At 38.2% G+C, this 18,307-nt stretch overlaps 1 protein-coding gene across 1 annotated transcript; it reads right to left on the reverse strand.

Moving 5' to 3' along the window:
* Nucleotides 1-2,707: 2,707 nt before the first annotated feature.
* LOC116294254 (stimulated by retinoic acid gene 6 protein-like) lies at nt 2,708-18,191 on the reverse strand. Its single transcript, XM_089040869.1, has 21 exons — nt 18,155-18,191; nt 17,974-18,080; nt 16,532-16,580; nt 16,114-16,199; nt 15,320-15,459; nt 14,396-14,516; nt 14,144-14,216; nt 12,048-12,191; nt 10,615-10,709; nt 10,098-10,162; nt 9,801-9,862; nt 8,769-8,862; nt 8,131-8,160; nt 7,178-7,253; nt 6,985-7,060; nt 6,380-6,428; nt 5,863-5,989; nt 5,020-5,127; nt 4,708-4,871; nt 4,173-4,280; nt 2,708-3,551 (listed from the first exon to the last, which is right to left on the reverse strand). The coding sequence occupies exons 2-21, from the start codon at nt 17,985-17,987 to the stop codon at nt 3,322-3,324; spliced, it is 1,911 nt and encodes a 636-aa protein (XP_088896995.1). The 5' UTR covers nt 17,988-18,080; nt 18,155-18,191; the 3' UTR covers nt 2,708-3,321.
* Between the last annotated feature and the right edge of the window lie 116 nt (nt 18,192-18,307).

Genomic DNA, 18,307 nt, shown 5'->3' on the forward strand with positions numbered 1-18,307 from the left:
CAGTCCCCGCTCGGACTACCGGTGCTCGACCCCAGTCCCCTCCCCATCAGTTATCCTACTCCCATTGGCTAAGGATTCTTTTATTGTCTGACGTCACCGATAACATCCGGCGAGAAAGTCTCTCCCATTGGCTGTTTTCATAGCTATTGTTTAAGGGTCAAACCCAAAACCCACCTGGTGCTCGAGCCATTTCAAAATGGCGGGAAGCCTTGTTATGTCTTTGTACATTGTATATGTATGTATACGATTTATTACATTATCATGCTTTTATTGTGAGAAAATACTTATGAAATAAACTAGTAAACTAGTAAATACTTTCACAGGAATATAGTTTTTTCTTCCTAAGTAGCGTTCATGGGCTGCATATTTCCAGTCTACGTATGAAGAAAAAGATCTAAAATTTGTTCTTGTGATGAGATTACGTTATATATTCTAGCGAAAATATTGTTTATTTTACAACTAAGAAGGACAACTTTATTAAACCTCAAAGCAAGTTGTGTATCAAGTATTCTTAAAAGTTACCCTATATATCTTTAGTGCTATCCACCTTCTAGAAAATTATGATCTTTCTATTTCTTGTTTTAGGAAGTCTTTTGAAACCAAGAAAATGTTCTAAGTTTTTGTGCAATATCGTTATTATGTCAATAAACGATATGCAAATCTTTAAGTGTGTATTTTTCGACTAGAAAGTCACGGTAAGACTATTCAACTTTACGTAAGTTTATTTTGTATTAACAATTTTATAATCTTAATTCAATAATATTGTTATTATTATTTAGCACTACCCGCTTTCTAAAAATCAAAATTCCAGCGACTTTAAAGCGGTTTCAACATCAATCGTTTACAACTCGAATCTAAGGTATGGATTAAGCTAACTATCGTGTACACTACAAGGTAAACAATAGCGTGGCTTTATTGACTTTATAGTCAACTATATGGAACATTTGAATAATTTAGGTGCAGGCGGGAATGGTTCAGTAAAACTTACCATGTTAACAAGACTCAGGTGAAAAAAAAGTGTGTTAAGCTCAGTGAATTTTGACTGGTTCTTACTTGCTGTAGTCTTTTAGAAATGTGAACTATGAATATATATAAAAAGTCAAACAACCAAAGTGACTCAAACTTCTTTATTTGCATTCAGCCGGGAAAAGAGAAAAATGATTAACTGTTCATTTTATAAATTTGAAAACTTAGATACAGCTCAGTAAACCTCCCAACGAGGTAAGGAAGGAACGTAGTCGAGCTCTGCTTCGTAGTTTTCCTCCCCTTCCATTTCTCGGCTTCCTTGTCGTGGCACTACAAGTTTCAACCTGCCTGATTTTAACGACATCTGGTGAATGGAATTGCAGTTATTACAGCAATAAAACCTCTTTGTGTTTCTCAGATTCAGAGGAAACACGTTTGCACAAACGTCACAACGAACCGCTTGTTTTAGATGACTCATAATATGTCCTTCATGCCAATAGCAAGTTGGGCACCGCATTATAGATATCTTGAGAAACTGTCCAGGTTCTTGACAAACGAAACACTCTCTTTGTTCGTCTTCATCATAATTCGATTCTTCATCCATGCTTTGATCTTCCTCCTGTCCATTCTCTTCATCATCACTGCTTTGCTCTTCCCGTCGTTCTTCATCCATTTCATGGTCATCAGATTGATCATCTATTGACCCACTTTCGACCTCACTCTCATTCTCACTTTCATCATCGTCTTCATCTTCGGGTTGCGTAGCAACAAGATCGACCATTATTTTCTGATTACCAATTAGATGCTTGTTTATACCAAGCTCTACCAGACCTTTAGTAAATGTTTTCAAACCTCTGGGTGGTCTAATATCTGGGTTGTAAGGTAACATACCATATTCAATAAGTTCTTTCATGCTCGTGACTGGTATTCTTTGTTCATGATAAGTCATTTCTCCATACGGATTCCAATACAAAATACCCTTAGAAGCTGCCATACTGTGGAGTAAGTTTAGAGCTCTCTCCCTAGGTATGCTTTTAGAAATCTTCTGCGCTATCGGGTCAATTTCGTTGTCCAAAGACATTTCCTCATTAGAGGAATCAGAATCTGATGCATCTTCATCGGAATCTTCAGTACGCCTTCGCTTCATGATGATCGACGTTGCTTTGACAAGGTACAAATGAATACCAAGAGATATCGATCGATTATTTATAACAAGATTAAACTTAATCCACCCATCAAGGGTGATGCAAGGGTGATGTTCCACAAAACTGCCACCTTTCTGAGACAAAATTATTTTCTTTTGTTTGAAAGGCACTGTGGTGCTGGCTAAGTCCCAGATGTCGTCAGCGTGATGTCTTAGAGTTTCTCTTTGTGAATACGAGAGTGGGATGACTCCTTGTAATAGATTATGACAGACCTCACAAATGACATGAACTTGGTCAGGAGTCGTGGAGGTTGTAAGCAAAACCTTTCTCTGAGGTTCGGGACAACGGGCTAAGAGATGTAAATAGCGAAATTATCACGAAGCAATTTGGACATGTTCTCTGGTCAAGATCCTGCTTCAAAATGAAATTTTTATGTTGTGGCCTTGTCTATTTATCATCAATGATTAATAGTTTAGCCTTGGTCGGGCTTACGAGCCTAGGCTCCGAGCCTCCGAGCCTACGAGCCTCCGAGCCTACGAACCTACGAGCCAAGCCGAGCAGAGCCGAGCCGAGCCGAACCGAGCCGAACCGAGCCTAAGCTCCGAGCCGAGCCTACGAGCCTAGGCTAAGACCTGCTTTTCTGCGGGTTATAAATAGTTCAGCCCAAAACATCCTTGCTCATTCTCGAGTAGTCGCGAGATGGGCCAATGAGCGCCTGCGTGGAATGACACCGGCGGTCCGAGTGGGGACTGGGATCGAGCACCGGTCATCCGAGCGGGGACTGGGGCCGAGCACCGGATGGCACCGGCATCGGATGTTGGTGAATTGGTACTTTCATACTACTTAAAAACAATAAGGGCCCCTGACCCACTACTGGATAGGGGCTGGATACCAGCTTCGTAGCTGAATGGGCCACAGGCAGCCCAAGCAATGTATTTGTAGTGTGTATGATAGCATTTACAGTAAATGTGTGAGACGAAAAATTATGTAATATTTTTTAAATAAATATAAACATACCTGGCTCCTGTGTTGTTGTTCATTGTATTTAACATCATTCTGGGACAACACAGGAGCAAGGTGTGTTCAAATTTATTTGGATTTTTTTTTTTTTTTTTTTTTTTGTTGTTGTATATTACACTAAGTATTACATTTATATGAATATGACGTATATTTTTTACGTTCACCGTAAATGCTATCCTATAAATGAGGACTAGTAGACATCCAGACTCTTCAAACGCTCTGCTGGTGGAAATGTATCTTCCAAATCAATTGGAGACACCTCAACCTTTACGTCACTTGTGGAAGGCAACTGTACACGAGGACGGACACCTTGTTTACGATGACGCACAAGGCTTGGGTTGTGCATGAGCAGCACTACAAGAAACCAGCGGTTCAAAGCTTTGCCAGAAACACGAGGCCTGCTAGCGATGGTCGTTTGACCTGAAGAAAAAATCGAAATAGATCAAAGAATGTATTAAAAGTAAAGTTTCAAACATTTTTGTATTAGATATCCTAGAGGGGTTAAGATTGAATGAAAAAAGGAGGCGTAACGAGTTTATTATAGTAGTTGTCAATGTTAGAACGTAAACTCAGTTGCAGGGATGGAGAAATTTGGGTCTTTTGCTTTCGTCAATTAAAAATAATCAGTGGGTGCCTTTTATAGTTTGGACCAAAGAAGCAAATTTCAACGGGGAATTCTGGAAAATTGAAATGAAATTCCCTGGAAACACATTATGGATGACAAAGGTACCCCATGACACAATTCGACGTATTCAGCCAAACAACTAGGTGAGGCAACCAGTAATACCAGCAATATCCCCCTTTCGAGTTTGCCTGCTCAGTCTTAGCCTTATTTCTTAAGAAGGAATGTATGTGCTACAGAGCAATACGAGTTGATTAAATTTTCACAGGTTTTGTTTGAATGGCTGGATATTTTTTCGTACACCTCGGGTTAAGTCTGAGCCAAGAGAACTCGAAAATGGAGCTATTATAGTAAGCTATCTATACAATATTACCATCTAACCAGTCGGCTAAAGGCAAAAAACAAAGCTGTAGGGATACCTGCTTCTCTTCTGCGAACTCCTTCGAGTAGCAACTGACAGAAACATAGCATAACAGGGTGTTTGAAAGCCACAAGTACACTGAGGAATCCAATGTAGGCCATGTAAGCTAGGAAAGACAATTTAAATATTACACACAGAACATCAAGCACTTTGCAATCAAATGATATTTTCAAACGAAGTAGTAATATACTTCTACCAGAGATTCTACACGCAATGCTATACTAAGCCATAGGGGTACCCCGTAGGTGGTTAGAAGCAGGTAGGCGCTGGCCTAGGACTGTGTGCTGGTGTGCGGTAGTTGGGGGGCGAATCTCAGTGGCTCTCACCCTGTCGAAAGACCAAGCGTTTGATTCCGATAACTGATTCTGATCTGAATAATCCGGCTTTTTATATGATCTGATATGGTGACGTAATACATCCCTGCGGGCTTGGATCACGCAACCTTAAATTGAAGGCAGTTTGTGATAGACATTTATTTACCCATTAATATACAATAGTTATGTATATATATATATATATATACATATATATACCTTTGTCGAATCTCCGATATCCCCTCATCATAATGGTACGATCTACTCGAGGCAGAAAAACCAATACAATTACTGCTCCTTTCACAACACGAAGCAAGCCCGACCATAAGCCGACAAATATGTTGAAGAAGAAGAAGAAATACGACATGATTCCAAACAGACGCCTGAAATAAAATAAAATCATGTACTGATACTCTTCCAAAAAACGGAGTAATTAGAAGTGAAAAGTTCATGGCCATTGCCATTGAAATGATCATCCCCCCTCCCCCCCCCCCCCCCAAACAATTAAAAAGTCACAAATTAAAACCTTACCTGTTGTTGACGGTAATCGACATATCTGGGTAGGAGTGGTCTTTGAATACGAAATGCGATAAAAGAATAACCGCTATCGAAGTAAATATGGGAGTGACGATGAGTGGCCTGTGAGAAGAGTAGTAGATTATTATATATTAATAAGTGAATAAGATAGAAACGCCACACTGAATTAATACAAACTAGGTTTTCCCCTAGTTATATTACTTGAAAAGTACGTATACATGCTCATAATGAGCTACAACACAAAGTACGAACAAAAATGTCAGCTAGACAAGATATCATCATGCAACATCCTCACTTTATGCGTACCTGTTGTTCGTACTTGTTATACATAACAAAATGTTGCCGTTACCGCTACCACGACCATTACCGCTGCCGCCCCTGCCTCTGTCCATGCCCCTGCCTTACACTGCCACTGCCATTGCCACTGTCTCTCACCGCAAATGCCATCGTCATTGTCATTGACATTGACATTTGTCATTGTTTTTTATGCTTCCCTTTTTTCTGTGGTCCACAAGCAAAGCGTGCAAGAACAGCCGAGAAGCACTGAGCACTGTAGCTAAAGGGCTTCTGAAACTCCAGCTAATCAACCATACAATGTAACCAACAACCTACTGATGAAGCAAGCAATCGATCAACTGGACCAGTAAACTTAATAAAACAATTAAAATGGGTGCAATACCGATCGATTGATATTTTCCCAAAATCCTCCTTGTTAAAAAGGGCTGTCCCTTTATAGCGTATCATGCCGGGCACAAAGGCACCCGAAAACGGTCACGTTGGCCATTCTTTTTGCTCAGCGGCAACTTATGATTCTACCGAATGTTTTTCTATACTTACAGAATGTCGACGATTACGTTTAGAATCCGTGATGAGTTTTCATCGGCAGTTCTTATCTTGGATAGCAGTTGAAATACAAATATCGGCAAAAGAAGGAAAAATACAGAAAGCACGTTGACAAGAAGACCTTGAAAAGATAAAAACGGCACTTTCAAGTTGTTCTTTTCAATCTATTGTTGTTGTTGAACATTTAAAACTTCCTGTCGGCAGCTCATAATATTTTGTGAAACAAAATGCCACCCGAAAAAAGCCCTAATGATTTTTTTTGACGAATATTGTTGTAGGCTGTAGGTCGTAGGTCGTAGGTCGTAGGTTGTAGGCTGTAGGTCGTAGGTCGTAGGTCGTGGGTTGTAGGTGGTAGGTTGTAGGTCGTAGGTTGTAGGTCGTAGGTCGTAGGTTGTACGTCGTAGGTTGTATGTGGTAGGTTGTAGGGTGTAGGTGGTAGGGTGTAGGTGGTGTGTGGTAGGTTGTAGGTGGTAGATTGTAGGTTGCACATTTTCAACCGAATATATATTACCTATTGCAGTGAATGCAGTCTGGTGTCCACAGAAGCTTAGACTCTTGCCCTACGCGCGAGAAGATAACGACTCAATACATGAGCTGCAAAGTTTAATGTAACATTTTAAGGGGATTACGTAAATAAGCCTAACGTACGTTTCTCAGATTCTGGGATCCTGGGATTCGCAATAAAAAAATACTTTTTACACTCAAAAAAAATCCTTATATCCCTTGTGTCACTTATAAGCCATTAGGGTTAATTATGCTATTCTTAATATATCATAAATGATATTACATTCTTACAACAAGCATTTTGGGTGAATAAATCCTTATATCCCTTGTGTCCCTTATAAGCCATTAGGGTTAATTATGCTATTCTTAATATATCATTAATGATAATACATTCTTACAACAAGCATTTTGGGTGAATAAATCCTTATATCCCTTGTGTCCCTTATAAGCCATTAGGGTTAATTATGCTATTCTTAATATATCATTAATGATAATACATTCTTACAACAAGCATTTTGGGTGAATAAATCCTTATATCCCTTGTGTCCCTTATAAGCCATTAGGGTTAATTATGCTATTCTTAATATATCATAAATGATATTACATTCTTACAACAAGTATTTTTGGGTGAAGAATTTCATCTGGTAGCAGGCCTCTTTTCGTTCTATATGTTGTGAGGACATCATTTCTGTTGCGAAAACAAAAAGAAATATGAAAATGAATAATGCATGTATTTTGTGAGCGATCAACACCATAATTAATGATTAAAATTGTATATTAATGAATTACTAAATTAGTCTGTCACCTGTGACTTCTCAGGAAAAAACCCAGTTGCATAATTGCAAAAAGACATGCCAATAACACAGATGCAATGCTGTAGTCTGTAGATGAAAAGAAGGTAAACAGATATCAGTGCATGTTTCCTGGAAACAATAAGACAAACATTTATGTTTTCTGGTGGGTAAACTCATAGTGCTTAAGTCTAAACGTATAGTAGCTTAGAGAATAGCGTCGCGGAACAATCAGGCACAGAACATCCCTATTGCATGTAATTGTGTTTTTTCTAAATTAATTGCAACCCTAATAAGTAGGGTCGAAAGGTAGTTAAAAAGATAGCTAGGTAAGGAAGATAAACAGGAAGGTAGGTGGGTAGGATAAGCAGATAGGTAAGCAAGTTAGGTAGGATAAGCAGATAGGTAAGCAAGGTAGGTAGGTGGGTAGGCGGGTAGATGGGTGGGCGGGAAAGAGGTTTGTAGGTAGGTACGTTAGGGTTAGGATTAGGTACGTTTGTAGGTGGGTAAACTAGATTGGTAGGTGGGTAAGAAGTAGGTAGGTAGATGGGAAGGTAGGTAGGTAGGTAGATAGGAAGATAGGTAGGTAGGTAGGTAGGTAGGTAGGTAGGTAGGTAGGTAGGTAGGTAGGTAGATAGGAAGGTAGGTAGGTAGCTGGGTGGGTAGGTGGGTGGGTGGGAAAGAGTTATGTAGATAGCTAGGTAAGTAGATAGATAAGTTAGGTAAGATGGTGGTGGGTATGTGGGGAGGTAGGGAGGAAGGGAGGGAGGGGGGAGGTTGGTTGGTAGGAAGGTAGCCAGGCACGTAGCCGTGTTATTATTAATTATTATTATTATTATTGCTGCTGCTGTATGTTGGCCATCTATATCTATTATATTCAGTATAAGTAAGCCATCAACCCTTGGAATGAAATTTACTCGAGCTACATAGGCAAGTGTATCCCTTATTCTTCTATGAGTCTGGTTACCTTGAAATAATTGTAAAGCCACCAAAGCCTCTATAAAAAGCAAACGAAACCCGATAAGCATTAAATAGACTGAATAGAAACCTTTGTTATTAACAACAGCAATATTAACAAGAGCAAGCAATGAAATGTATACTATTAATATCACTATTGACGTTTAAAAATACAGTTGTCCGTCAGTGGCATAGTGAAATGATATTAATCAAGTGAAGCCACTACATTATACACTACTGCATAATCGTTTATTTGCCATAGCTTTCGATGGCCTCACTTGATTGATATCTACACATCTGTTGCTTCATCATGGCGCGCACTTTTGACTATTGCCACCTTGAAATCTGAGCGACCCAACTTGGAATGTGCACTTATTAATAAAAATGATGTTCACTTAATTGCTACGTTTACAGGAGAAAAGATGCCGAGTTTACTTACCATTAGATACTCACAACTCACCGGCAAAAACGTTCAAGGTACAAGCGATTATTCGTAGGATGACACACGAAGTTACATTTCTCCAATGTCCCATGCTTTTAGCCTTTTTAATGACTAGATTTATTGAAATATGTCTAGGTGGTTCTATTTGATGCCGCTCTAAATCTATTTTAAGTATACTTCTTAATCATAGGCCAAGTCTGCCTTACCGTCCAGACCAGTATTTCCTTCTAACATGGCTTTTAGAAATGGCTTTAACAATGAGATTATGACTGTTATTAGCATTAACAGTACAACTGTCACCTACATAAAAGAACAACAAAGCCAAAAGCTTTAAAAATAATTTTACGGAAAAGGAGGGAAAAAAAACAACAAACAAACAAACAAACAACATTTCACAATCACTTAGACCCCTCCCGATAACACGCACGAAATTTGCCGTTGCGCCAGAGTAGGGACTTTAAGATTTGCAAAATCTACGACGGCGACGTCAACCGAAAGTGTAAATATTTTCTCTTTGCGGTTCTGTTTATTGGAGATTTTCTTTTTAAACATTGTCAGTAAAGTAAACTCATCAAGAGGGAAGACAAAATTTGAAGGCGCGAAACCCCAAAGTGAAGTTGTGTACACTTCCGGTAGACGTCGCTGTCGCAGATTTTGCAAATCTTAAAGTCCCTAGTAAGTTTTGGTGGACGTCAATTACTGCTATTTCCATAAACATGAGAACTATGTAGTTGCGCTTTGCCTCTTGGAATTTGGTTTTTCACTGCCGGCAGTCAAAAATATGAAAGGTACCTATTCACCATTTTCCATAAATTGGTTCACTGGTCAAACACTAAGCACTCAAGCGAGGCGCCAAGGTAGTTTCAATGGATTATTCAAATTTGAACCTTGCAGCCTCGGTTGAATGCTTTGTATTTGACCAGTGAACCGATGTATGGAAAATGGTGAATACTACGGATTAGTTTGGAGCTTTAAAATATAACATTTACAAGATGCTTATCTTGTGCTTCGTTTGTTAAAATTAAATACTTTATACTCCGGTCAATTTAAATAACTATTGTTCTACACAGACTAGCGAGTGATTAGCCTCGTGTTCACGTGGAAACGTTAAATGCGTTTTCACATGTATGAGAGGCTAGTCAGTCGTTAGTCAATGCAGAACAATAGCTATTCAAATTGGTGGTCATATTTTGATTCAGTGTATACTGGTTAGATGAAGTTGAATCAAATGCACACACCTGGTAAACAAATATACAGGACACAACGAAAGATGACAGGAACTGAGTGGAGAACTTGAAGTCTGAAAATCAATCAATTAACGAGTTGGTCGATCGATCAATTAACCAGTAGGTCGATCAGTCCGTTAGTCCGTCAGTTGGTCAGTTGGTCAGTCCGTCCGTCCGTCAGTCAGTCAGTCCGTCAGTCAGTCAGTCAGTCAGTCAGTCAGTCAGTCAGTGAGTTAGTCAGTCAGTCATTTAGTGAGTGAGTGAGTCAGTTCAGTCAGTCAGTCAGCCAGCCAGCAACTGTTACCTTACCTGGGCGTGTGACGTATATCCAGTTCTTCAGTAGATTATACCAGGTGCCATTTTGGTTAGGTGGTCTATAACAGATAAATGAATACATGACTAAGTTGTTGATATTTAACAAATAGACATCAGTTTTTTATGTGTCTGTCCTCTTATTGACGATAAATTGCGTCATCACATTGTCAAAGTAGTGTGGATCCACGAGGCGTCGCTTCGTGGATCCGCATACTACTTTGACAATGAGATGACGAAATTTATCGTCAATAAGAGGACAGACACATAAAAAACTGATGTCTATTTTTTTTGTTTTTTTGTTTTTTGTTTTGTTTTGTTTTGTTTTGTTTTTGCAATCACAAAAACGATAAAAACTTCTCATTTTTAGTGATCAAAACAACCAACGGAAAAGGGCGCGTGCTCGTTGACATCAGCTTTATCTGTCTGTCCTCTTATTGATGATAAAAAATAACCAATCAGCGCGCGAAAAATTTGTAAGTTATTGTAAAAAGCCACATCTCTAGGGACATACCTTTTCCCTGCCTGATGTAGTTGATTAGAGAACAGAAGGTTAACATGAGCTCTCTCTGTTTTGCCGGCCAGGGTAATGGTTGTCACTTCTTCTTTCTAAAAGAGTTGTTATCGTACGTTAGAAAACTCATTAATAATTCATGACGAAAACACAATAGAAATCATGACCATGAAGGTGATTTTATATCTGATAAAGATTCGTCTTCATTTGCATAAACTTTAACTTGGATTTTCTCTATCAAACTTGGTTCATTTCGTAAAAAAATCGGTACACAATGAGAACAAACAACATAAGTTTTCTAAGCCGTTCAATAATCTCGCAGATCGTGTTTTATCGGGTCTAAAACCACTCGGCTGCGCCTCGTGTTTTATACCCGATAGAACACTCCTGCTCGTTTATTAAACATTACTTAGACTGAGGTACTTCAAATGAGCCGAACCTAATGACTCAAATTAATTAGCTAAAAGAGGCTTTGCACTATCACTTGATGGCAGCCACGAAGGGAGGCACAACAATGGAAACTGAATCCTGTGAAACTGAATTCTCTCTCTTGTTAATCAGACTAGACCAGATTCATTTGTTTCTGCCCCATGTCATTGCTTTCATCACGTGATGGTGCGAAGTCTCTATTAGCATTTCAGACCACGTTCTATTATGGTCCCGAATTTTATTTAATCTATACTAATAGTATAATAATTTCCATATATATACATATAGCCATTTGCAAAAATTATGGCCGCTTCCAATATATATATATACAAGGATATCAAAAGCATATCAAAAATTATGGGATATTACCCCTGATATTTTTTCGTATCGTCTATCACTAAAAATATCAAGAAAGAAATCCCGCCGTGTCTGATATACTTTTGATATACTTGTATGTATATTTGAAACGGCCATAAATTTTGCATGGCTGTATATATAGAGGATATTACATGGGCGCGCGGAGATACGAATTTTATCTTCGAGTGTTCAATTGATATCTCACGAGTGAGCGCAGCGAGCGGCCATGTAATGTTCTTATATAGATATCGATGAAACTTAAATAAAACAAAAGCTCAAAAATTCTTTATTAAAATAGCAAGCCGATTCAACAGCGATATCTTCACGTTTAAAGGATATGGTATCTAGCTTCCACTGGTGAAAGATATCAAGTTTTCGACACTAGAGAAAACCTGGTATTTCATCGATATCTATATGATAAATATTTATACATATATATGTATGCATGTATTATATAAATGTCTATGGAACCAAATATAATGTATGGGCTGGTCACAGGTTCTTGAGGAGCTCGAATCGTACGTAGAAGGAACTTCAGATGGACAAAGAAAAGCCACTGTTGCCTCCCCAATTCGAGCCCCACCAACAACCTCCACAACATATAATTTACATTTCTTAAAAACCTATGTTAACCTACTCTTACGCACATATCGAAGACTTGGGAGGCCCTGAACACGAAGTTTCTTGATTTCCTTATACAACAGTACGGAGTAGCTTCCAACGAGAAATAATGTGCAGACAACCACAGGTATATTGGTCAAGATTCCCCCATACATTATGTACTCGATGTTCTGTAAAAAAATTATCAAAATAGCATTTACTGAATATTTCTTATTATACTTATGCTGTACACAACCTCTAATAGTGCAGTTTTCGTATGACTGTGAAAAGCTCAGTGCCGTGCCGTGACCGTGATGTTTTCTAGAATTTTAATTGGCTTATTTTTTTATCGCGCAATGTGATTGGTCTGAAAGTGCCGTGACTTTGGCGTGACCGTGTCCGCGCCGTGTTTATGCCGTGTTTCGGGTATTTGGTTGGATGGAGAGTAAATTCTCGTGCAATGTGATTTGTCTGGCGTATCCCTTGCTGTGTCACGACCGTGTTCGTGCCGTGAACTTTTCACAGTCATACGAAAACTGCTCTATTCACAATAATTACTACGATTCAAACACGTAAAAGGATGAAAATAGCAAGAAATATCCTGATGAGGATCACCTATTTCATTTATACCATCCAGTAACAAAGTCATTGACAAAAATATATTTGATCATAGATAATGGAGCCGAATGGTTTGGAAACTCCATAGAACAAAGCTATTGTTTTGCGTTTGAGGTTGAACCGTACCATCACGTGATACTGATTGTGAACAATGAACCAAAGCAAGTATTTTCATTTTGCCAGTGAAAACGTTTATTCCATGACCAAAAACTATGCGGACAAATATTCTCGTGCAAATACAGTTAAGTTACTAGATGATATGTAAGGAAGCATAAAAAAGCCATTTCATTTTTAATAAACAATTAATCTTAATCAAATATGATTAATTAACAAATAATAACTAATAAAAGAATAAAATATCTTTAGAAGTTTTTTTAGGGAAAGAAACTCCTGTATTCCCGAATACTATGAAAAAACGGAGCAACTTTTCCTTCTCTGGGCAGGGTCAACGGAATATAACAATGGATGAAGTCGAACAAAAACTTAGAACAATGGGTTTCCCAACCATTCCGCTCCATTAATTACGAATGAATACTATTTCTTTAAAGAATCCTAGTCAACAACAATGCACTACGTGCCCATCAATCGCTTAAATCGTTTGTTTTCGAAGCTATTCCAAGCTCTGATGGAGGAAAATGTCTTGAAATGCGCTATGCAAACGTCCTCTATTCCCCAAAGTTTTCTTCCTTTCATTTCACAGCAATTACTGAGCTAGGTTGAATTTCAGATAGATTCTCTTTGTGACAACCTGACTTTTCTAACGTACGACTGGTAGCCATCGCAACTTTCTAAATCTATATCTTAGATTGCCAAAATTTATAAGACCTCACGGAAATCATAAAGTGGCAATAATGTCAATATATGATACTCAACTAGCAGGAATAAAGAGATCAATGGAACTGGATTCCCAAACTTCAATTTCAACCTTTATTATTAAATTATATTAAATTATAAATAATAATATATTATTTAAAATGTTTTTTGTCTTGCATCAGTAAAACAAAAATATGTTGTGTGAAAAAAGCGTTTGTCAGAACTTTTATGTGGATAACTGTTTTTAGTTGATGACAAGTAGGTCATCGTCATCGTCATCGTCATCGTCATCGTCATCGTCATCGTCATCGTCATCGTCATCGTCATCGTCATCGTCATCGTCATCGTCATCGTCATCGTCATCGTCATCGTCATCGTCATCGTCATCGTCATCGTCATCGTCATCGTCATCGTCATCGTCATCGTCATCGTCATCGTCATCGTCATCGTCATCGTCATCGTCATCGTCATCGTCATCGTCATCGTCATCGTCATCGTCATCGTCATCGTCATCGTCATCGTCATCGTCATCGTCATCGTCATCGTCATCGTCATCGTCATCGTCATCGTCATCGTCATCGTCATCGTCATCGTCATCGTCATCGTCATCGTCATCGTCATCGTCATCTTCATCTTCATCGTCATCGTCATCGTCATCGCTATCTATTTCTACAACTTTACAATTGTTGGGGTATATTATTGAAGTACGTACCGCATTTTTCAAGCGCTGTCCACTTTCTTTATCGGGAGTGCAGCCAAAGTACAGAAACAAATCTACTATAAATCTTGAGAAATAAATAAGCAAAAGAAATCAGAAAAGCTACCATTTTCGTGAAACTTCCTCAGCAACAAGTTTTGCTAGCTTTAAAGACCAATGCAGAGTGCATTTCTTAACGCAGTTTCACAATAGTTTAAAAGTTTCATTTGATAAATTAATATTAATAGTGTCTGACATATCACTTACCTTACAAACGAGTAAATCAGCCCCATTGCGTATCCAATGATCTTGTATTCAGCGTTAAGACAAGCGAGGTATGGATAGTTGATGATGCCATATACCAGGGTCATTAGTATTCCCTGAAAAGCTAAATCACAACAATCGATTAAATGCAATGCAACAAAGAAAGGAAGAACACACAAATTGCGTAACATTTTGATAAGCTTGCACAAAAAGTACATAGCTGTTATTATACGACGCACTCAATTTCCCGTGTATTACGACCAATTATCGAGTCCAATTACAGAGCGATAATACACGGTCAGTGAACCGGTTTTGAACGTGTGTGTGTGTGTTTTTTTTTTTTTTGGCTGAAATTTTCTCCGATTACCTTGTGCGGGTTTGAGCTCGTGATTTTCGAGTTTGCTTGTTTACAATAAAAATGGTTGTTTTTCAGCCACTCTTTCTCATTGTTTTCCGTGCCTCCCAAGAAACAATTTATTACACTGCTATAGCTGAGTATTACAGCCGGGTAATTTTACTCGTGAAGCTGTATTTTTGTATATGTAAATTATCCAGCTGTAATACACAACTAGCAGTGTAATAACATCTATTTTATATTTCAATCAATGTCTTGTTACGCCCTGTACAATTTGAGAATGTTCCTGGCATGCAATAAAATTCTATCAGCCTTTTAAGGAACTCTTACACTGTTAGTAAATCTATGATTTTTCCTTGGACTGGACTTAATTGAAATTCCGGCCTGATGTTGCAAATGACAGAAAGACAGACAAATCGAAGTTTGTTAATTCACATTAGCGTGGAATTTCTATTTTTGGTCTGGTTCCTCCCAGTTGAAGGCTAATGTTCTGGATTTGTGTTTTCAGTTGCCATTAGATCTTAGCACAATAACGATCACACAAATCCAATCAGTTTATGAGTATGATGTACCTTTTGACCAAGCGGATCCTTGGAGGTTTTTTGAAACAGCAGATGCACCGAAAAACATGTTAAAGGAAGAAGCGGCAGTTGCGCCAAAGGCAAATGGTATGATGAATCTGTTCCTTTCATCGCCTAGAAAATCCACAGGGCTGTAGAACACGAACAAAAAGAACAAGTATTAAGTAAAATGAGACAAAACTAGTCTTAGTGTGCAAGATGAAAGCATGAAGATGCCAGCCATTACTTCTCACATATATTAGAACGAGGAGGTGGAGGTGGAGGTGGAGGTGGATATTGATATTGATATTGATATTGATATTGATATTGATATTGATATTGATATTGATATTGATATTGATATTGATATTGATATTGATATTGATATTGATATTGATATTGATATTGATATTGATATTGATATTGATATTGATATTGATATTGATATTGATATTGATATTGATATTGATATTGATATTGATAGTGATATTGATATTGATATTGATATTGATTTAGGCGATGGCGATGGTAGTGCTAGCGGTGTGGATGATGAGGATCATTATGGTGCATTTACGGGTTGTATGGGAGGAGTAGAGGTGTACCCTCTCGCCTTTATCCGCTGTGGTCCGGGTTCGAGCCCCGGCTCGTGCTGGATCATATTTAAGATGAATTTGTTTGAGATCTTGTTCTCTCCTTTCTACAGATTCTCCTCCCTCCCTAAAAATCAACTTGTGAGTTGAGGAAGAGCCCGGTAAGGAGAGTCCTGATTTGAAGTGAGCTAGAGTGAAATATTACATAAAGCTTACACTGGTAGTCCTGGACGTCCATTCCATAAATCAGGCTTCAGTCGAACTCTCTTCCTCATGAAGCTCAAAACAGCGATGATAAAAATCTTAAAAGAAGGGTGACAAATTCACAGAAAATATAAAATGTTTGGATAACGACTTGATGGTAAATGTTTAGATACCGCTCATTCCTTCATGAGGCATTGTGCTTGAGAAAAGAGAAAAACAACGATTCGGTATTTGTTGTTTGGTATGTAACTGTGATTTTCATATTTCTGTAGCTAGCCTTTATAGCAGTCGTTAGTCAGCGGATTTTTAATTAGTTTTGTTTTTATTGTTTATATTATTTGTAGTTTTTCCCACCATAGACTGGGTGAGACAAATGTAGCTAGCTTTGTTTAGCGTTTTATTCAGGAGAAATCTGAGACAACATACTTACAGCTGGTGCCAAGCATCCAAGATCGTACTTGTACTCATCAACAAGACAACTGAAAGACGACAAGATAACATCCAGGATTTAGATCATCACCATCAATTCTCAAAATGTGATATGCTGCACCGTTTTTACACATGAACTTAAAGATAAAATAAAGCTTTGTGCTTAAACCGTCTTTCTTCTAGGTTTTCCCATTTTAATTTATTAAGAATATCCACTGACCTAACTTCATAGTCTGATCCAGTAATAATTCTCGCTGCACGATTTTGCAGCTTTTGCAGTCTTTCAGCTGAGCCCTTATTAAAATTACCCCACACTACATCACAGTAGTCGAAATATGGTAAAATAAGGGCATTATAAATAATAATCAAGGTATCAAATGTAACAAATGAACGGACTTGCTTTAAAGCACTAATGCCCATTGACACCTTTTTAGCAATATGATCAACTTGGTCAGACCATGAAAGCGTTTGAGAGAGAGAGAGGGAGGGAAAGAGAGAGAGAGAGAGAGAGAGAGAGAGAGAGAGAGAGAGAGAGAGAGAGAGAGAGAGAGAGAGAGAGAGAGAGAGAGAGAGAGAGAGAGAAATCGAGGCTAACCCTGTGTGAATGAGTCTGTAATCAAGAAACACAGCGGTAATTTGGAACTCGAAAATGGTCTATTTTGCTGGGTTTCGATCAGCTGATAAAGGTTGAATCTCATCATCTTTTACAAATGGTGGTAAACACACTGTCAACCCTGTGCTGTCAGCAGCCAGAAAAAATTCTATTCAAAACTTGCGAATGATAATTATTATTGTATGAATTTTATCAGGGCTCCTATTGATAACAGTTATTTTATGTAACTGAAAGGGCTACCATGTATAAATAAAGGTTCATTCAATTCAATTCAGCGAATAAACATTCTGCACTAGACAGAAAATGACGGCAAATGAAATATCAGGAACTGTCATTCGAACAACAACTTGCTTGTAGTCTGATGAATCTTAAAAATTTTGCCTTGAATTTTAATAGCATTCGCTGAAACACTCACCCATAGCATAATTAAGTGTGACAAAAAGACGCTCTGGGCGTCTCAGCCATTTTTATTAAAATTCAAGGTAAGAATTTCAAGATTTATTACTAGTAAGTTGTTGTTTCAAATATAAAAGGTTAATCATTCGTAGACCATATTGAATCAAGATCCATGCATCTGAAAAAGCTTCTTAGCGTCCTCACAAATAAAGTCCACCCAGTTCTAGCTGAACGAGGAGCATATGTTTTAATTTTTACGGCACAAAGGGCCATAACCAAGGCTTTTTCAAAAAGCTTGATATACTTATTTTGGAAAGTCCATGTTGGTTGAGAGTGAAGTGTGGGTTTAGATTTTTTACCTCGTATATTTATACATATACTATACTATGATCAAGGCTTTTTCAAGGAGCTGTTATTCAAATAACTATACTTACTTTGGGACGTCCATGTTGTTTGAGAGTGAAGTCTGGGTTAAGGCGTGTTTCCTTCGGCGCCTCTTTTGCTTGTGGTATTCCTTGAATCGCTTGATGTACGTAACACTCTACAAGTTATTAACAATATGTTTTGCAGTTTTAAGATTGAAAACGGCAACTTTAGAATAGAAATATTACTTACATATTTAGAAACGTAACGTCGCTGACAGATCAGAGCAAGCACTTACTGAAGCCAGACAGCAAAAGCGTGCTCGACAGTAGCCTTCTGCGCAGCCGCTGTGAGGCGCTTCCGGTTTCAGTCATCCCCCCAATAGCGTCTGCTCCAACTTGAACA

Source organism: Actinia tenebrosa, unplaced genomic scaffold, assembly GCF_029948245.1.
Source record: "Actinia tenebrosa isolate PJP-AT-01 unplaced genomic scaffold, QUT_ActTen_1.0 PGA_scaffold0__85_contigs__length_37466705, whole genome shotgun sequence".
Lineage (NCBI taxonomy): Eukaryota > Metazoa > Cnidaria > Anthozoa > Actiniaria > Actiniidae > Actinia > Actinia tenebrosa.